This window comes from Osmerus mordax, chromosome 19 (assembly GCF_038355195.1).
Source record: "Osmerus mordax isolate fOsmMor3 chromosome 19, fOsmMor3.pri, whole genome shotgun sequence".
NCBI lineage: Eukaryota > Metazoa > Chordata > Actinopteri > Osmeriformes > Osmeridae > Osmerus > Osmerus mordax.
In genome coordinates, this window is record NC_090068.1 from 6,238,077 (window position 1) to 6,259,715 (window position 21,639).

The window sequence follows — 21,639 nt, forward strand, 5'->3', positions numbered from 1 at the left end:
CCACCCCCCACCCCCCCTTTTTTCCCCTCCCCCTTTGCGTGCGTACACACAAACGCATGCACCCGCGCGCACACTCACCCCGCACGCACACACTCTCACACAGACTCCTACACACACTCTCTCTCTCACACACACTCTCACACACACTCCCCCTCAGCTGTTTCCCCCAGCGCAGCAGGGAGGTAATCACTAGTGACGGCTCCCCTCGGCTGCTCACTTTAAGGCCGCAGCGCCACACACACACACACAGCACAGACACTCATATTGTACACACCAGCACACATGCACCGAAGACACAAACGGTACACACGCACCACCCCTCATCCCCCTACACACACACACACACACCACTTCCACATGTCATGAGCAGAGAGAGAAACAGAGGGGAGGGAGTCCGGAGACAAAGCTTCATTCGGGGGGGGGGGAGGGGGGACTTTCGACGTCGGGGAGATGCTCATCCGAACGGAGTTGTTTTTCCTCGCAGTCATCAGCGGTCAATTCTCCACGCGGCAGGAGAGGCTGGGAGCTGTGGTAATGGCCGGCCCCGCGTTCAAGGGGCCTGGCCGGGGCAGACGGGGCTCACCGCTGGGCTGGTGATGCCCTCTGCCTCCCGCGTTGGAGTCGTTTGCGGGCTGAAGCGCTCCGAGGAAGTTGCGGGGGGAAGGGGGAGATGTGGGGGGGGGGGGGGGGGGGGGGAGCTGCGTCGCTCTTCCCTCCTCACCCGCGGAAACGCTGTTGTTGCTTTGAGTTGATTGGTTTGTTAGGGTCTTTTTTGTGCTTCCAAGCCAGTGCCTTCACTGTTTTATAGTCTCTCTGTCTCTCTCTCTGTCTCTCTCTCTGTCTCTCTCTCTGTCTCTCTCTGTCTCTCTCTGTCTCTCTCTGTCTCTCTGTCTCTTTCTGTCTCTATCTGTCTCTATCTGTCTCTCTCTCTGTCTCTCTCTGTCTCTCTCTGTCTCTCTCTGTCTCTTTCTGTCTCTTTCTGTCTCTTTCTGTCTCTATCTGTCTCTATCTGTCTCTATCTGTCTCTATCTGTCTCTCTCTGTCTCTCTCTCTCTCTCTCTCTCTCTCTCTCTCTCTCTCTCTCTCTCTCTCTCTGTCTCTCTCTCTGTCTCTCTGTCTCTCTCTCTGCTCCTCGCACACACACACACACTGTTATCCACCCTTCCTCTGGCCCCTCACACTCTCACAGTTTGACACCCAACTTTCCCTGTGTCCCTGCCAACACGCACACACACCCATGCCCTCACACACACACACACACACACACACACACGCACACCCTTGCGCCTGCCCCTCAAATATACTCGCACTCCTTCCCCTGTCCCTGGCCTAGGTGGTGGGCGGTTGGACCAAAGGGACCTTGTGTGGGTGGTGTGTGTGTGTGTGTGTGTGTGGGCTCGTAGCTCCTAGCTAATCAAGCACTGCCCCTCCTCCCCGTCCCCCCCCCCCCCCCCCCTCCCTGCTTCCCTCCCCCCCGCTGTGGCCTTCATCGTGGCCTCGGCTGGGAGAGACTGATGAGGTGTGCCTCCTCTCCTGGCTGCCTGCCCCCTACGCAGGGTAGCCCTTCTGCCTGTGTGACACAGAGACGGAGAGGGAGAGACGGCACACTTGGAACACACACACACACGCTCCGTTTACACAGACATCATTCCTTACACGTCCACCTAACCTTTCACCTTCACCCCCCCTCCCCTCTTCTTCAAGCACACGCCCTCGGTGGTCTGTGTCTCGCACACACACTGTGTGTCGCGCAAGTGTCGTCTCGCACAACCCAAAGCGCACGCGCACGCACGCACACACGCTGGCAAAATACCCAGACACACGCGATGCTCCTGGCCTCGTCTGCATGTGACGGGGGTGTCATGTCTGACGAGCAGACGCTGTGTGTCTTGGCTGTGTGCTCGCCGTTGAACAATTGCCTGAAATGTGACAGGCCTTTTTAATTTACACCTCTGATGCCTTGTGTTCGACTTTGATTTAGTGTAAAAAGGAGCGGGATCGTAAATCTTATCAGTCGTCGCGTGTACGGTGTACAGGCAGCGCTCACGCGCACACACACACACACACGTGTATGTGCACACACACACTTATCTGATCTTTCCCACTGACAGGCGCTCTCCTGCCAATGCAACTCGACGTGCGTTTTCCTCCACAGATGGGGAGGAAAATTGCACACGCGGTGATTTTGCACTCTGCACCCTCTCTCTTTCCGTCTCACTCTCTTGCCGTCTTCTCCATCTCTCTCGTCGCTCTCTCTATCTCTCTCTTTCACTCACCCTCTCTTAAATGTTCCATCCCTCCCATCTCCCCCCCCTAGCCACCTCTTCTTCACTCCTCCCCCCTCCTCCCCCCTCCTCTCCCCTCTCCACTCATCTCTGACAGTGGCCTGTCGCAGGGGGGAGAATTGATTGGCCGTGCGACGGCCCATCACACAGCCATTGGGCAGGGGGAGGCGGCGGGGGAGTTAGCGGAGATGACAGGCTCCCCGGTGAGACCGTTAGCGCCAGTCACTCTGCCGAGTGCGGCGCGATGGCCGCCTGCTTGACGGAGCACGGGGGCAGAGGATGCTTGCGAGGCCCTGGGAGAGGCAGCAGCTCTGGGCCCTGCGACGGAGGGGGGGGGGGGGGGGGGTGTCGGTCGCCAGGTTGTCGCCAGTGTCGTAGTTAGTCGGTTAGGAGTCGACTAACAGGGGGGTCCTGGTGTCCTAGTTAGTCGGTTAGGAGTCGACTAACAGGGGGGTCCTGGTGTCCTAGTTAGTCGGTTAGGAGTAACAGGGGGGGGGTCGTCGTACAACCGGGTTTCCCCGTATCTGGGAGTTGGATGAGGGGAGGCACCTGGCTTGGGGTGGGGGTTTTGGGCTGTTCCCTTGTGATTGTGGATCGAGAATTCCCAAATGTGTTTCGTGTTCTTTCAAGGGCCCGGTTCACTCTCTCATTCTAACCCCCCCTCTACCCCCGGCCCTCCCTCCTCCCTCTGACAGAAAACACCCCAAAGACCTCCGCCAGCTGCAGCCCCGCCCCGGAGTCGCCCCTCAGCTCGGCCGAGGAGTCCGTCAAGAGCCTGGGCGAGCAGGCGGGCGGGGCGGGCGGGGGAGGGGGGGCCCGCGAGCCCCCCGCCAGGGAGCCCAGCGAGCCGTCCGAGTCGCAGCCCGGCACGCCGCTGCCCGTGCCCGGAACACTCGGGCCTCAGCATCCAGGAGATGGTGGCCATGTCGCCGGAGCTGGACACCTACGTCATCACCAAGAAGGTCAAGGAGGTGCTCACCGACAACAACCTCGGTGAGTCACAATCTAATTCAGTCGTAACGGCTTGTTGGCTTTGTTTTCTCCACCCCAAAAACCCCCTCATTTTAAACCTGCGACTTGGGACCGTGGGTCGACTTGGTACGTTCTTGTGACGTCAGAGTAAACCCACTCTTGCTGGGGTAAGTGTTTTTTCTCTCCTCGTGTCACCCTCAGGTTGTCCCCGGCACGCTCCACCGCCACACGTCTTTAATGACATTTTAATACTTCATTAAAAAGTTCTGGAGAAGTTCGCTCTTTGAGTTTACGCGGGACTTGAGTCGCGTTCAGCTCCTCCGTGCAAATGCATGACGCAAAGGCAGCCATTTTCTGGCACAACGCCGCCGTTCAGACCACGTTCACCAGGCGGCATCCTCCCGACACAACAGTCCCTCCTGCTGGAAATGAATGACTTCATTAATTACTGTTCAAAAGCCCTCGCCGCGATTCGCCGCACACTTCAAAAGAGCGTAATGTTGCTCCGAGTTCGGCATGTGTGCCATCATTGTACGCATTAGCTCCGCTCCACAGCCTGGGATGTGCTCTTTGCCCCGCCATCGTGGCTGGGCTGCCAAAGCAGAGGAATTAGCCAAGCGCCGCGCCCCGCAACCCGGCCAGCGAGCTCATTAGCGACCCCCTTAGCTAAAATTAACCATGCTCTGCTCTGCTGTCTCACAACAAAGACACTGAAAAAACCCACAGTTTCCCCCATTGTCCTTGGAAGGCATAAGTTACTATCACAGCCAGCGCAGCCCTTCTCTGGGCATGTGCTTCCTGGTTTTCGACGGCGAGCTAGCCGTGGAGCCGTCCCAGGCTAACGGATGGCGCTCGGCCCGTTTAAACCGCTCAGATCCTCCAGCCTAGCCTCGTTTTGTTTGTGCGCCTCAACCTGGATGGATACAGAGACGACGCGGAGCTACAACACGACGCTGGACCTGTAGGTGCTACGCCTCTCACAGCTGTCAGTTAGACCACATTTTGGAAAAGATGGTCAGGTGGAAGATCTCCAGAGAGAGGGAGAGGGAGAGGGAGAGGGAGGGAGAGAGAGAGGGAGAGGGAGAGGGAGAGGGAGAGGGAGAGGGAGAGGGAGAGGGAGAGGGAGAGGGAGAGAGAGAGAGAGAGAGAGGGAGAGAGAGAGGGAGAGAGAGAGAGAGAGAGAGAGAGAGGGAGGGAGGGAGGGAGGGAGGGAGGGAGGGAGGGGAGGGAGGGAGGGAGGGGAGGGGGGAGGGGGAGGGGGAGAGGGAGAGGGAGAGGGAGAGGGAGAGGGAGAGGGAGAGGGAGAGGGGGGGGGGAGAGAGAGAGAGAGGAAGCCTCACCCCCCCCCCCCCCCCCCCCCCCGGTCCCCTAGACCAGATCACGTCTCCTGTCTGGCGGCTCCTAGAAGCTCCTGCTCCAGGGACCCCCCCCACCGCTGCCGTGATGGATGGCATCGTTTAAGGGACCCTCTTCAGAGCCATTCACAGAGCTATCAGGGCCAAACCGCTACCCTCGTCCGGCCGCTAACTCGCCTAGCCTAGCCCTCAGTTAGCCTAGCCGCTAAGAGGGTGCACGCCGATATTGCCCCCCCCGGCTAGCGAGGGGAGAGTGGAACCGTGTTTGGCTGCCTGTTGATGCCGCGTCTCTCGTCGGAGTGATTTACGACGGGGGCCGTGGCCTACACCCAGCTGCGGAATGACGCACGCTAACAAATCGGAGCCGAAGTGGTGGCCGCAAATGTGACAAATTATTGTGATTTGTCCTCCTCGCGTCTTCTGCCCCACACACACACACACGTAGGTAGAGTATTTAGAGCACAAAGGGGGCTTCTTTCATGAAAATATCTATTCCCCCAGGTTGGCCCCAAATCCAATTCTTTTTGAGATAAGGTGGTGGAGTGGGCGGCGACCCACCATCTATTTTTCAGGTGGCGCCTTTGATTTATGGCCAATAGAAATCTGTGATTTCATTAAAGCTGCGCTGTTCAAATAGAATGGATGAACAAGTTCACTCTGGTGTAAGCTGTCGTATACAGAGTCTGGATCTGCGAGGCTACCGCTAAGCTAACCGAGGCTGGCTACAGTGCTAGCGATTCTGTGTTTGTGTGTGGGTCCTGTACATGGCAGGTGTTGCACTGTGAAGCACAAAGAAAGCTTCTGTCTGACCCCAATAGGAAAGGGAACCATGCCTTGGCGCGCATACACGGACACACACACACACACAAGACACACACACAGACATTTTCTCAGCGGGGCCGGCGTCACCTGCTCCCTTTTTTCTCTCCGCTCCCATGCTGTCTACCCATCATCCTCCCCTCCTCTCTTCTCTGTAGAGGAGCGCTCCCAAATCCCACGCCTTTCAGCCGTGCCTTACATCTCCTCCGAGCCCCTGCCTCTGCACCCCCCCCCCCTCCTCCTCCTCTCCAGCACCCCCTCCCCCCCCCTCCCCCCCCCCCCCCCCCCCCCCCCCCCCCCCCCCCCCCCCGCTCAACTCACCTGAATGAAACGCTGTAGAGCGCGGGAAATAAAATAAAAAAGCAAGCCCCCCCATTGCCAAAGGCACGTTTGAGGCCTCCCCTGAGACACAGGAAGGGGAAGCGGAGCTCCACTCGGCTCAGCGTGAGAGCTCGCCAGCGTTTGAAGCCTTTCAAGAACTTGTGGTGTGCAGCGGTGAATGTTTATGCTGCGAACAGAGTTGAACAGAGACACAGGCCTCGCTTGTTGTTTTTTCGCATTTATGTGAATCCAGACCCGTTTTTTTTTTCTTCTCTCCTTCTTCTCTCTCCCTGTTTTATTTTGTTCTTGAAACGTCGACGGGCTCAAACAACCAGTCAAAGACTATTTAAACTTTCTCTTCTGCCATTGAAGACAGCCACAGTTGCTGACAAATCGCTGCCAAGTTTTGAAGTTTCTGATGTAGGCCTCTCCAGTGCTAGGTCATTTAAATGACACGTGACAGTCTAGTTTAGTTTATATTCTAGCAGGTATTTATGCACTGGAAAGAACCAGCACAAGCAAAGTATTCAACGTCTGTTCTTCCTTGTGCTTTGATGGGAAGTAAACAGTGAATATAGTCTGTGAAGGGCTATGAATGCGTGTTTGCTTGACAGTCTTTCTTGCTCTCTCGCTCAAGGTCAGCGCCTGTTCGGGGAGACCATCCTGGGATTGACCCAGGGCTCGGTGTCGGACCTCCTGGCCCGCCCCAAGCCCTGGCACAAGCTCAGCCTCAAGGGCCGGGAGCCCTTCGTCCGCATGCAGCTGTGGCTGAGCGACCCGCGCAACGTGGAGAAGCTCATGGACATGAAGCGCATGGAGAAGAAAGGTAAACACGGTTCTCTCCCCATCCACCCTCTCCCCCCCCTGTTCCTTTTTTCATTCCCCGGTTCGGGCCCTCCTACACCCTTTACCTCTTGAAGTGGACTCTAAAAGGTTTGCGTGGGTGTTACAGCCTTCACATAATAAGCTGCTATTTCGCTGCGTGGAATAATAGATACCCGTTTCCTCAGAAGAGAGTTGGCGCCGACACCATGTCACGGACCTTGACGGACCTAGTTTCTGTCCCCATAAAGTCCTGGTATTGTGTTTGCACGGGCAAGGCCACGATATTGCTCTCCTAAAAATGCGGCGGAGCGCCGGAGATCAGGGAATAAAACCAGCTGTAGAGAGAGAGGGAGGGATGAGGTGAGCGAGCGAGAGGAAGTGAGAGAGGAGGGGGGGAGGGGGGGGACATTTCTGATTGCTCTTTTTTCCTCCTATAATAGCCCAGATGTGTCCCCGGGCCGGCGAGTCACAGCCCACATGCCCACGGCTCCTGCTGAACAAGAAGGGGAGGGGGAGGGGGGGGGGAGGGGAGGGTGGTAGAAAAGAGTGTGTTGGTATGTCTATCAGCCCACTGTGTCCATATTTGCGTACGGGCTTGTGTCTGTATCCGCGTATGAAGGGTGGGGGGGAGGGGGGATGCGCTTCTCGGGCGCTGTCCAGATCGATCTGGGCGCTGGATGTCAGAGCGGCTCATCAGACGCGACAGGCCCCGGCCTCTCCAGGGCCTGCTTATTTAAAGTCCAATGCACTCATCAGAGTCCCCTCTCTCCACCCCCGCCTCCCCTTCGCTCTGTCGCCCTGCACACCCCTCCGCCAGCTAAGTGAACATTCTGGGAGTGATTAGGCCTGTTTAACACTTCTCCTGGGGTGGAAAGTGACATTGCTGGTCCTTTTTTTTCCCCCTCTCTCTCTCTCCCCCCATTGCGCTGCGTGGCGTGGCTCGGGTCGGTGGGCTAGCGCCTTAGCGTAGCACGGAGGCTAACCGCGGGGGATCGTTCATTAGCGAGGATGCCTCGGACGCCTCCTTGTCCACCCAGACCAGGCGTCTGGCTCAGCTCACAGCCGGGGCTCTGAGGCTCTACGCTCACATGGCTGCGATCGTTTGTCGGTTTTCACGAGCATCTCACAGCTCATTATTGTCGCGAGGGGAAACTGTCACATTTGCTAGCACGTCTTTTAATTCAAACTATATTTACCCAACCTGGTTCGTCCTTCCTTCTGTCCTTCCTGACAAACATTCGAACTGGAAATGTCCCATTTCGACCCGAAAATATGACAACGCCCTTCTTTAATTTGTGTAGTTGTCAAAAGGCCAAAAAATGACTTCGCTAACGTGGCTTGTCTGAGGGCCTGTGCATCTTGTGTAAATGAGCTGGAGATGGGTCGGGGGAGGGGCGTCGAGGTGTGCCCTCATTGTTCTACACGGTAACCTCACCACCCTCTGCGAGAATGCTGCCGCTGAATAAACCATGCCTGAGATAATACTGCCACCTGCAGGGGAGTCCCTCTCAGAGAGCTGGTTGGTTGCTGTGCACACGGATGGCTTCTCAGGGGAGCATGCAAAGTCATTCATATGGCTGAATATTTGCATAGAGCACATGCCCTGTAGATGTTCTTGTGTTATTTGATAGTAGCAGACAAGCTGGCGGTCTGTTCGTCTGTGAGGGAATAGTTTGGTGGAATGTTTGTCTAGAAATCCCCAATAAACTCCTTAAAAACGTGAAAAGAGAACCCTACAACCGCACCCCCCTCAACTTTGAACCAGCCGTCGCAGTCAACCCCTCCTCCCCCTGTCCCCACCTCTCTCCTCAGCCTACATGAAACGGCGCCACAGCTCAGTGAGCGAGAGCCAGGGCGGCGACGGGGGCCTGTCGGGGGGCGACTTCAGCCAGGGCGGCAGCCCCCAGCACGGGGCCCACCTCCACCCCCACCCCCAGCAGCAGCAGCAGCAGCAGCCCCCCCAGCAGCACCTGAAGAAGCCCCGTGTGGTGCTGGCCCCCGAGGAGAAGGAGGCGCTGAAGAGGGCCTACCAGCAGAAGCCATACCCCTCCCCCAAGACCATCGAGGAGCTCGCTTCCCAGCTCAACCTGAAGACCAGCACCGTCATCAACTGGTTCCACAACTACAGGTACGCGGAGGACACCGGCTTTTTCTTGATTCCGTTATTGATTCATTATCATTTACAGTTGATGGTGAATCGATCGATCGTACAGACAAAGTCTGTGTTCCCGCGTAACCAGGCTGGTCGTTAACGGTGCAATTGTTTGCCGGCAGGTCTCGTATCCGACGGGAGCTGTTCATCGAGGAGATCCAGGCGGCGGCCGGCGAGGGCGGCTCTCCGTCCACCAGGGCGGGCAAGGCCAGCGAGGGCGACAGCTGCGACGGCACGGAGTCGGACGGCACGGTGGAGGGCCGCCCCGGCCCGGAGCACGCGGGGGGCGGCGGAGGGGGAGGAGCCTCCGAGGGGGAGGGCGGGCCCGACCACAGGGACGACGGCGGCGCGGCCGGCGCCGCAGGTACCAGCGGCCACCACAAGGGCGGCGCCCTGGACAGCCTGTTCAGCTTCCCGGACGGCGGCCATGTTTCCGCCGCCGCCCGCAACCCCCGAGACAGCAGCCTGCGCAAGAAGAAAGCAGCCAACCTAAATAATATCATCCACCGCCTGGAGAAGGCCGCCAGCAAAGATGAGCCCCATGAATGGGAGTTCTAATACAGGGCCCTCACAGCCCATACACCTGGGAAGAAAGAGTTGCTATTTTTCTAGTGCCCTGACTGCACAGTCCAAGGCCAAGCCTGGTGCAGTGCTGCCAGACAAGGAACTGGCGTCTTTTAAGACCTTTTCATATCAAAGAGGGTGTCGAGATTTTGGGGGGAGTTGAAACTAACCGACGACAGCAACCTGGTTTTGTTTCAGATGAATCGAAAGCACTTAAGACAGCCCTGCTGGCCACAGGGCCTGAACACCACCGGCCAAAGGTGCGAAAGAGACAAGAGAGAATGCGCTACTCACAAAGAAGCGGCACTTCACAGGAGAAAACTGTCTAGAAAAGCAATTTTGTGTTTTATTTGTGTTTGTGTGTGTGCGTGTGTGTTTGTGTGTGTTTCCCTTTGAGAGATTTATCGCCACCTCAAAGTTTTTCTAACCTTGTTCGCTCAGTGAGTTTTCACCACATCAAGCAGACTAAACTGTTACAATGTTCCTCCCCTTTTTTCCCCCTGTTTTCTATGGGGTTCTACTCCATTGCAGTTGTTTGACGTTTTCTGTAAGGACTGTCCGAGAGAAATGACATCAAAAAGCCAAGCGCTCAGGAACTAGCGCTTGCAAGACAGAGGAATTTACGTCGAACCCAACCTTCCCTTCCGAGCCCCAAAAGTCACCATCTAATGGTGATGGAACTCTTAATACGCTATGAACTACAAGGAATCAACTTTCTTTTCTTTTTTTTCTCGAATTCTTTTCTCCTATGGGAAAGAAAAAAACATCACCTTTTATAGCAATTTGGTTGCCACTAAGAGATTGCACAGTCGGTCGACTCTAAACAATGCTAGTTTTGATTCCTGAATATTTGGAAAAAAGTGAAAATACTAATTATCAATTGTTGAGAAAAATGGTGAAGAAATATCACTTTAATTCACAATTTTCTGCGTTCACCATAGAAATGCAACGGTCATGTCGGGAAAAAGGTAAAAATCTGAAAAAATTTGTGGTAGCTGACTTAGTGTTTTCTCGTGAGTGATCTAGAAGCTCTTTGAAAAGTAGTGCACATTTCTTTCATAGCTTTAACCGACTTCTGGAGACGCCATTTTGGTGACTCCGGCAGTGTTTGTTTAATACACTCCATTTTAGGCCAAAATCAGGTTTGAGAAAAAAACAAAAAAGACAAAGACAAAAAACAAAAACAAAGGTATACAAGTTTGTGGAAAAGAGAACTCGTGTTCAGTCAAGATATTTTTGAAAAGAAAAGAACAGAATCTGCTTTTTAACCTCTTTAACCACATAAACCACACTATTGAGACCTCAGAACTGGGGGCGGGCAGTGGAGCCGATGGCCTTCACAGACTGGCCCTCGGAGGAGAGGCTTGCGTTTCATTGGGTGAAAAAGCCAGGAGATGCACAGCTCACTTTACTGTATATTCCAAGCTTCAGGCTCTCTATCTCTCCACTCTTTACCGGCGGTTGTGTGTATATATGTACATTGTAAAAAACAAAAGACAAGACAAGAGAGGAAGTCTGAAGGGATTCCAGGAGTCCCGGTGTGCGGCGCACTGAGATGGAGGCCGACAGATAGCCTCGCTCTGTGCGTCCACAGGCAAGACGGGACTGACCACGGACGAGCCTATCAAACATCACTCCATTAAAGCCCTCTGACATATATTCTCCTGGTGCGGCCATTTTGCGTTACTTCGATGTCAAGAGATCAAGTGTACCAAACTGTGCCAAGCAATATTAGTACAATGTTCAAATCCTGACATGAACGATCGGTACCAAAACTAACATCCAAAGTACTGTCGCGGCATCTCCAAGCAGTCCTCATTTGCAAGCTTCCTTGACTACCTTGTGTGACAAGGTTTCTGATCCAACACTCCTCGTCTGATCAGGAGCACCAGTCGCCTCCCCTTTCACCCATCACTCTTGACAAGCCCGGGGGGGGGGGGAATATATCTCAGAGGAAAAGGAAGATCACTTGACACGGGTCAACGGAAGAAACCAAGAGAATAGTTTTATACGGCCCCATCTCCCCTATCCCACCCGAGACATACTAGCATCGTAGACCCTACCCTGCACACAGCGCAAACCCCCCCCCCACCACCACCACCACCTCTCCCCCTCTCTTTCCTCTCCTCCTATGCCACAAGCTCACAGTGCCTGCCTTCCCACTGCCTCTTCCCCGTGTGTTTGTGTATGTGTGTATGTCAACGCACGCACACTCGTACAAAAAAAAAAGACGAAAGCGCACGCCGACGGCGCGTGCGCGATTCACTTTTGTATGCACGTACCCATAAGGAGGGGGGGGGCGGGCGTCGCGGCGCGAGCTCGGACTCGCCCCGCTCCGCCGCACGCGCGCCCCCTTTGCGTGAGTGTGTCTGTGTGTTTTTCTAAGTCTGCGTGACTTTGATTTGTACATACCTGCGCGCACGTGACGTGCACAACTGCCACCCCCCCGTTCTCTCTCGTTTCAGCTGGTTTCTCAGTTATGGCTTTTGGCGTAGCAGTCTCACAATACAGTAGGGCCACTGTATTGCCATATATTAAAAAAAGACTCACAGTAGATATCTTCAACATAGACTTTTTTTTTGTTTTGTTTTTCTGCTTATTTATAGGTGCTGTATTTCACATTTATACGTCTTATTTTAATATCTGTTTTTTTATGATATTGTTGTATGGAAGGGACTATAAGGGGGTCGTGTTACAATAATGTTTTGTTTTTGTTTTATAGACTGATAGACTGCCGGCAGTATTGGGTTATGCGTACGAGATGTAGTTGTCATACATGTATATTAGTGATCTTTGAAGATGTTTTGACAGTGTCATGAATATGGTTTTATCTGAAACGAGAGCAATGTAATGACATGTCAATAAGGATTGCGTCATGGTGCATTCACCGTTCATTATTTACATTTGTTTTTATTTTTCTTACATTACTTGTATGTCTTTTCCAGGAGTATAGATCACATTTGCAAGCGGCAATGACAGCAAGCCAATATTATCACAGTTTTCAACCTAGTCTTTCAGTTCACACCGTGCACCACAGGGATGTTGGATCCACAGACTGTTATTGGTGAGGTAGCATCCGTGAGATAGCATCTGCAGGCTTGGGACTTCCTATTGGCATCACCTCAGAATCACCCCTTATAACAGTATTCACCTTTATGCAATAACGTTGTCACGTTTCAATATTGTGAATAAGTAATGATAGGATCGTACTGTAAGACAAGCGCAAATTTACAATGGCTGCGGCCAACTTTTTGTGGACCGACCAACAGAGCGATTTATTGAGCTGCTGGTGGCAGGTAACAAGTGTGAACGTCACGCAACCGTGTTTATCTGTGGGCCCGGCGTGTGTTAGGTTCTTTACCTGGACTGATAAGGGCAACATGTGACTGCACAAGGCTAGCTAGTTATTTGAAAACATGAGCTATAAACTTCCATGCACCTCCAAAAGGAAGAACCTATTTCATATTTTGTTCATTTCCATGGCATCACTTTGATATTAGATTTTTCTAAATGTATTGAAACTGTAACGGCGTAACTACCACAAAAGAATATTGTAAGATTTTTGACCTGATGCAAATTTCGAATGCGGTCAACTTCAAGTATATTTGGCACACATCCTGGGGCTTTTCTCTTAACAATAACAGAGTTATGGTGTTGAAAGCACAAAGCACTACAGACCAAAAACCCTTAAAAAGGGGTCAAAGTAACTGCATGCCCCAATTTAGCCTATTCTGACCTTTAGAGATCATGTAACTAAGAGATTATTGGCAAATAGCAGAAGTAGACGTTCTTGCCAATTTGCTGCACAATAAATGGTAGCCCATTGGGAGCCATGATAGTTTGCCTGGTTTTCTGGATCGACGATGCCTGCCATTCGACTGCTCCTCCTCCAGCAAGGCTTGGAGGGATTAAATCCCTTCTGGAGGGCAGTGGAGTGGGCACAGTACCAGAAACCACTGCATACCGGCCTGGTTTCAAACCAGGCTCCCGCAAGTGCCACATTGCCAGCTTGGCAAAGCCACAGCAGTCACGCTTAGCTGGTTCCGATTTTGTACCGAAACGGATGGTCAAATTAGATCATTAGAATCGTTAATCACATAAAAGCACAAGTTCTGCAACTGTTTTGTTTAAGCATAACAGGTTTTGTTTAAGTAGTTGTTTTGACAAGTGAAACGTAAATGTACTACCCCAAAATACTACCTTTCAAAAAAGGCTTAGATTATTCAGCATCATTAAGCTGACTTGTCAGTTTAGCACTTATTGGTCTGTGAGTTTTTAATCTCAAGATCACCTCTTATTCCTATAGGAGTGCCTTTGCCTTAAATGATCCAAGTATCGATATTGTAAAGTTTTTGTTGCCCATAATAATTGAATGCAGTAAAGCTGTCTCGGTCTGTTGGACTGTGGTCTCGCGTCCATCCCATCTTCCTTTTAATGTCCATCTCCTCTTGGGAGAGCCGTGTGCAGTCTTTACATGGAAGCGACATTACGTGTCGTTTTAGTCCGCCACTCCCGAAGGTTTTAGTCAGCCGCGCCTTTTGTCAGGAAAATGCTTAAGAGGTGATGCCAATACAGTCCGTTAAACGCCCCAGATATGAACTTCCGTGTGTGGTAGGGCGTCCCTCTTATCCTTTTTGTTGTTACAGTATGATGGACTTGTGGAAGGCATTTTTAAAACACAAAGAGACATTTCTTTACGATCGAGCACCATCAACCTCCCATCTTTTATTCCCTATTCACAGGTCAATTTGTTTCGTGTTGGAGTATCGTTCCATTTAGGGGGGGGGGGGGGGGGGGGGGTTGTGCACTCTGAGCTAAAGAAAGTCACCCTGCTAGAAGTAGAAACCAAAGTGATTGAATGAGTTTGTACCATTTCCCCCATTATCAAATTGTCCTTGTGTCATTGGATGTAGTCATGTGACCGTCTCCCCCACCTCATTGTCCCCATGCAATAGGTTAATTTCACACAGAACATTGGTCATTGTCCTTGTTATACTGTAGGTGTGCTTCACATATGACATTAGGTTGTTGGACTTGTTACTTGAGGCAACAGTAGTATGGGAAAAACCAGACTAGTCAAGACGTAATATCCCACAGAAGCGATACCCAGTTTAACAAAAGGACCAAATCAGGCTTGAACATGTCTGACAGTTACTAGTACAGTCTAGCACCTGTTCAAGTAGAGGTCATAAAGAACAGCCTGTGTTTATAAGATGATGTACTGCATTAAACAGGTTGGGATCGATCCTATATTCTTTGCTCTTATTCATACGGCATGTATATTTCTGCCATTGACAGGGAAAGGTTATCTTTAGTGTTGGTCAGTTTTTTTTTTATTTTTTTATTTTTTTTGTAGCTACAAAGTTGTCTGTAGTTTTCTGAAAAGAACGGGTAAGATATCATGAAGAACTAGGGGACAGGATTTCACAGACAAGTCCTGGAGCAAGCACCCAAAGCTACACTGGTTTATACAAAGGGCATTTTGCATGTTTGTGCCGTTTTTGTGCTTCTGTTCCCTTGTGTGTTTTCTGTTGTTAATAAGAAAAAACCCAGGATTTTTTTGGTGGAGTCTGGTGTTCAGTCAAACAGTGTACAATTTGTTGCGGAATCCATGTGATTCTTTTGGATGAATTTCAGGAATTTGCCCTTTGCAAATATTTTTCTATAGAATTTAGCAGATTGCTATCAATATTATATACACTGTCATATAAAATTGTACAGATTAATTATATCCTTATAGCAAGTTGTTAAGCATTACTATGGGTTTTGTTTTATGTTTATTACTGTCGAAGTATTGGTAGTTCTCTGTGGAGTGGGTTTGTTTAGCTCTATTTTTCCCTTGTCAGAATTATGAAAACCTCCCACTTCTGCAATGGTACTTGGTTACCTGCAGAACGATTAGCATTAGACAGCGCTTGTCTCATGGTGTTTGTGTATCACGGATTCACATTTCTCGTATGACCCTCAAATCATTTCATTTTTTTCCTTAAGTTATTTGTAAAACCAACGTTTATCACCGTACAAATGAAGACCAATGCCTTGATTCTTGTATCGTATGATGACACATATCGAGCCCCATTCTCTTTGTGTTTTTACACTCATTTTGCCTTTTTTGATTTTGTTTTTCCAGTGTCAAAAGTCACGAGTAGTGTCACAAAAGGTTTTTGACAATGTTTGCCAAAAGTTTGATGCAAATATGGATTTTTTCCTTTCATTGGTTTGCCTTCCAGTTTAAAGTGAAGATTGAATTTAACATTTTATGCTCCTTTTTTTTTTTTATCAAGTCTCGGAAGTCGGTCAGGGATTGACAATTTGTTTGGGTTATTGGGGAGATCAGACAGGTGATCTAGGAGATCAGACATTTGACATTGTCAACTGAATTACTCATGATCATGGCAAAGGTTGACTTGAGGTTGAGGTGGGTTGTCATACGGCATTTCTCTTCATACGTAGTGAAGTTTCTCAGAAGTGGGTTAGAAACCAGCTCAGCGATTCATGAACTACATCTGAGTGTGATTTTGAGCAGTCAGTGAAGGTTGCCTGAACTCCGTCTCCCACAACCCCTTGCTGCTACTGGATCTAGTGGTGTGTTCAGTGATATAAGAGCAGAATGATGCCCTGTCAGGTAGCCTCAGCTCTGCTCAGTGTCTCCATTACTCATTCATAGTCACACATTTTAGGAACCATTTTCAAATTTGACAAACACAAGATTGTTTCTAACTTTGTTTGGCCATAACCGACTTGGTACTTTGTCAGAATCAGTGATCTTTGTTGTCAGGCTGTCCTAGACGATGACTCCATAAAGAACAAAGCTAGCTATACCTGCCAAGACGTTGGCTCCTCACCTTTACTACTCTTCTACCAGGTTTATAAGCAACCTTCGCAAGAGGTATATTTTTCAGCAGATGATTTCGAATTTGGTACACTACTTTGTCAAGCCTAAGGGAATTTTGACTGTGTGTGTGTGTGCGTGTGTGAGTGAGTGTTAGGAGTTGGATGAGGATGGTTTCATTTGCCCCACCCTCAGTCAACCTGATAAGTGCCAGAGGTCTCCAGCCCTGTTCTCAGTCACACATCTGATTTTCAGTTTGTTGGATCTACTGTAAATGTTAAATTGCTGTTTGGTTCCCTTTCCTTTCTGTGTATAAAGTATCTAAATATACATAGGTTACAAACTGTCATATCAGTATCAGAACTTGAGAATGCCTGTTACAATAGACACTGTAGATTTTCGGAAATAATTGAGACTAACATGATTTACTTTTTGCTTTTTAAATGGATAAGAGAAGATTTTATACCAAATATTAGTCAATTCTTTTTTCACAGGTGGAAATACCATTTTTTGTCCCTTGAATAATAAGTTTATTGCTGAGCTCTTTTTGGCCTACGCCAGTGTGTTCAGAGACCTTCGTTGTACAGATATAGCTTCCATATAAATTTTTATTTGTGCGATTCCTCATGAAGGTTGTGTGATTTGTGTTAACCAGACTTCACATTGAAGTTAACAATGTTACGAAAAGAAAAATCCCTTCAACCAAAAAAGTGTCTTTTTCAACGCAAGTGGCACTTCTAACCTAAGAGTTTCAGAATAATTCACATTTCTTCAGACACGTCATTTTAAATCATGGATTTAACGTGGGCAAATGAGAAACATTGTCCAGTGGGGGGGTTTCAGGCACTCTTAAAATGTTGCGTGTGTTTTTGTGTTGAACGAGTTTCTCGCAGTTTTAAGGGCTGCAATTCTTTCTTTCATTTAAGTGTGCGTAACCTTTTCTTTTTTACTGACTGCTTTGAAAGTGAGGAACCCTCCCACCATCTCAGCTGGTTTAGTTGTGTATCTCAAAGCTCAGGTGGAAACTACTTTTAGCGGAGTCCTTGTGTCACTATCGCCATTGGCAACCCCCCACCTCCTCAGTCGAGAGCGAGGTATGATTGGTTGCTGTCCGCTGTTCTATTTTTCTATTCAGCAGTTGTAGGCCTCATGATCATTGGCAAAGAGAGGTTGATTCTTCCCTCGCAGAGAAAGAAAATAAGAAAACCTCCTTCAGTTGGTTCTCCTGTTTGTTAGTTTTGTTTTTTTGTTTTTTTTTACTTTAATCTGGTTCCTTTCAATTTTTGGTCATTTTAAGTCATGTAGTCTGTTCTCAGCACTGTAAGACAGTCCCTATACAATATGGAGAAGCAATATCACTGTATGAAACTCACAATGTATTATTGTTCTTATTATTATTGTTATTATTATTCACTAGCACCCTAGGTGTGATAATTGAAGTAAATATCTTTTATACAAACACAAAATTGGTGTGTGCTGTCTTTTTTAAATGATGTTGCTTTCCAAAAATCAAAAATGCTAATCATTTATTAGGTAAATTATTCAAGGATCCTATCCCTTTAAATTTGATCATCTTGATCTCAACCCTCATTGTCATGCATGCATGCATCATCGTATGTTCCCTTTGATGCCACTGAAACATATGTTTCCTAACAACATGTTTTCCCAGGAACTAACATGTCACAAGCTAAATGAGCCTTGGTGATCTTTGACCCCCTAGTCCTGTGGGGACAGTATTAGGCGGGAGATTGTATGAGAGAGAGTTAGATATACAGGAAATGGTCGATAGACTTCTGGATTATACACCCTCTTTTGAAAATGTAAACGGTACACTTCCACAGGATGTAATCACTCAATACGCTAACCTACAATCCTCGTTTGGTAACACACCACTTCTTAATTAACTTCAGGTGGCAACTTTGTGAAGCCTAGTTGTAACTGGATTAATCAAGACTAGGATCAAAGACTGATAGAGGAACATAAAAGTAATGCACCTTCCTGCCAAAGCAAATTCCTTGTCTGTGCAAACTTTCATGGCGAGTAAATCCCATTCTGATTCTGATTCTAATATTTAAATGGCAAGTTATCAAGCAATTGCATTGGTACTCAATTCTGTGGTAGAAGTCAAACAACCCTCTCCTTTCAACCCAAGACTCTACTGCAGCTGGAGTATGGATTTCTTTCTCCATGAAAAGGTCTGGTTTCCTCCGCATGGATAAAAAGGCTTTGATATGTTTTTTTCTGAGTGATGGATAGACTGCTGGGCCATGCAGCAGCAGAGGTCTGGGGTTACCAGCGAGAGAGAGGGAGAGGGAGAGGGAGAGGGAGAGAGAGAGAGAGAGAGAGAGAGAGAGAGAGAGAGAGAGAGAGAGAGAGAGAGAGAGAGAGAGAGAGAGGGAGGGAGAGGGAGAGGGAGAGGGAGAGAGAGAGAGAGAGAGGGAGAGAGAGAGAGAGAGAGAGGGAGAGGGAGAGGGAGAGGGGGAGGGGGGGAGAGAGAGAGGGGGAGAGAGAGGGGGAGAGAGAGAGAGAGAGAGAGGGGTGCTACAGCGGCACTGAAGACTATTCTACAGACCATCTCAGGCAAACGTTGGGGAACCCTCAAGAGGACCCAGGTTTGACCCCGACTACCTGACTTCCTGACTACCAAAGTTCAGCTTTCCCAAGCCAAGCCCAAGCATCGACATCTATGCGTCCTAGTTGAAGGTATCTCCCCCCCCCTCCCCTCTTTGTTTCTGTTTAACCCTCGTGCTGCCTTCGGGTCACATGACCCAAAGGTTCATAACGAACCATCGTTGTGTTTACCCAATACAAAAACAAATACAAATTATTTTCTTTTAACATTCGCAATGTGGGGGGTCTGAGACAGCCCAACGGTTAAAAGAAAATGCTTAACTTTGTTTTTGTATGCGGTAAAGTTGTCGCAATACGACGGTGGGTCACAATGACTGATGGGTCAGAATGACCCGAAGATAACACAAGGGTTAAGACGAGGAGACCATTCCGACGCAGGCGACGCAATTCTCTCTCCATGCTTCCACATATTGGAGCTCCTGGTCTTCCCTCGATCAGCCAGCAGAGGGTGCTGTTGTTCCGTCTCATGGCAAACACCCACAGAAATCCTGGCGCATGTTCTGTTCAGCATCCTTAAATGTCCCTCTCACCGATTCAAATGATCCCTATACACAATACTTGAATACATTAGGTACAGCATAATGCCATCTGTTCATATGATCAGATTAAACACGGTACCATGGCAGCTGTACATGTATGTAATATACCCAGGACTGGCTTCGTAGGCCTACACCAATTTCCATCTTCAATTAAGATGCTTTTTTGATGGTCTTCATTTTAGTCTTAGAACAAGCCTCTCTGATAGGGCTTAAATGGTCCTTCAAATCTATTATTTTGTATTGCAAGCCTACAGTAACAATCTCCGAATCACATCCAAATGTTATGATTGTTTACGGAACAGACATGAACAAACAATTGACTCCCTCGGTTTTTCCCATCAGAGGTAAAAATAGCAACTTCCGTTCCATAGACCACACTAGGTCTATGTAGTTCTCATATATATACACTGAATCAGTGGCCACCAAATGTGGTGAGCGTGTTAGCATTGCCTTTGAGAGAGCGTTTGTGGATGCATGGACTTCCATGTGATTGTCCTTGTGTCAAAGGGATTTGAAAATGATTGAGTTAGTGATTTTGACAGGTTCCTATAGGATAGGGGCTCTCATGCATAGCATTGGTTCATTTGCTTCTCATGAATGCCTACATAGTTAGCCTGTTGTATGGCTGTGTTATAACGTTCAACTATTGTCGTCTTTAATAAAATGTATATATCTATTTATTTTCTTTAGCTGACCTTCTGTAATATCGGTTTCTTATAACTAGTAATTTGATTGTTGTAGTAGGATATACATACGAAGAATGTCCCAATTCCTTTTTATTTTCTTTGTTTGGAACATTCATTGATAGTATGCAGATTTGTTTACAGGATTATTCTAACTGGTTTAGAATTATTCAAATTGAATAATTAACTGTATTCATTGATGTCTTTTATGCTCAAATGTAATGGCCTGGTGATAATCCTCCTCCTCTCTGTTGCCAGGATTCCACGCATCATCTCACTATCCCAGCATGCACATGGTCACAGCACACGATGTTGGCGCGCTGCTCTGGGGTCTCCATGGTAACAACGACAACGTCAAAAATGCCATGCTGAGAACTCGACACTCTCACTTCTCGTTTCGCCTATTCGCCTCGGGCTCAATCACATGACCATGCCCCCACACACACACATGCCAATCACGCCAGCCTGGCTCTTCTCCAACCACTGGCACTCTCCCTGTGATGCCGTGGCACTGAGCTTGATGTGAGGCAAATCACAGACACCTTCTACTGTCAACACTCAGTACATCTGGAACCCTGGAAGAGCCATCCCTTTCGGCAAAGTTCGGTGCTCTTCCACGAGCAGGAACAAGCTGTGTCCTTGGGCTCCTTTCCCCTTTGTGTCTTACCATCCAACTCGCTTCTCTTTGAAGATGATTGCTTCCAACGCAACTCGTCAGCGAGTCTCTTTGCTTTGCCATTCGCGGGTTCTTTTCCTGTAATGCATGACCTCCATCTTTGCACGCACACACACGGGCGAAGCAGCACCAAAGGGTTAACCGGGCCCAGCCCTGGTGCACCACGTCGATCTAACAGGCCACATAACGGCGGCCACACAGTTAATAACCCCAGATTGGCACATGGGAACCACTTTATTACCATAGGGACATTCAACTTCAAAGCATTGTGTGGTTTAGGGGGGACAGGAGTGTGCGTGCGTGTGTGCAATCTCCACACATACACACACTTGTGTGTGTGTGTGTGAGAGAATTTGAATCCTTTTTTTGCAATTGCATCCATTTGCCTATGTGCTGGCATATTTTGTGCACTCTTGTCAGTCTTGTGTCTGTGTGTTTGTGCCACTGCCCTGAACCTTCTCCTGTGGTGTTCCTGTGCCCGTAAGTGGAAACAGCTTGGAGTGATTATTCTGCCCAACTGGCAGAGCATGCTTGATCCTGATAACATGGTCGCCTTTCAAGGAGGCAGGACCCTTGTCTGATCTGGAGCTCATAAACTGCTTATGGACTTGTTTTACAAGGATTTGTCTCCAAATGTGTTTACTTTCAACACATCAACGGTCTATAAAGGAGAGAGACTTTAATCTCTACTACAAACACCCACTGCAGTCAACAATTTTTTTTCCCTCTCTTATTTTGCCACAGCACATTGCTGTGGATGTTGGATAATCAGATACTTTTTAAATGAAGGGTTCACCAATAGTTGAGTTGCACAGCTTAAAGGGAAACGGGGAAAGGATGGATTGAGTCCAGATGTGTCATGTGATGCTGAGGGTTGGATGGGAGAAATGTGAGAGAGCGCTGAAATGGCGCAGAGGCAGCTCTGTGAAGCGTGTCACCCGCCTGGGCAAATGTCCTGTTGCGTACGAGTCGGGGTGGATGTTCA

At 49.1% G+C, this 21,639-nt stretch overlaps 1 protein-coding gene across 1 annotated transcript in view; it reads left to right on the forward strand.

Moving 5' to 3' along the window:
* cux1a (cut-like homeobox 1a) overlaps nucleotides 1–14,059 on the forward strand; it is a 61,932-nt gene extending 47,873 nt beyond the window's left edge. The window contains 5 exon segments of the mRNA XM_067257687.1: nucleotides 2,981–3,167; nucleotides 3,169–3,278; nucleotides 6,390–6,578; nucleotides 8,390–8,705; nucleotides 8,852–14,059. Of these exon segments, the coding sequence (XP_067113788.1) occupies nucleotides 2,981–3,167; nucleotides 3,169–3,278; nucleotides 6,390–6,578; nucleotides 8,390–8,705; nucleotides 8,852–9,287 (1,238 nt within the window). The 3' untranslated portion in view covers nucleotides 9,288–14,059.
* Nucleotides 14,060–21,639: the final 7,580 nt, after the last annotated feature.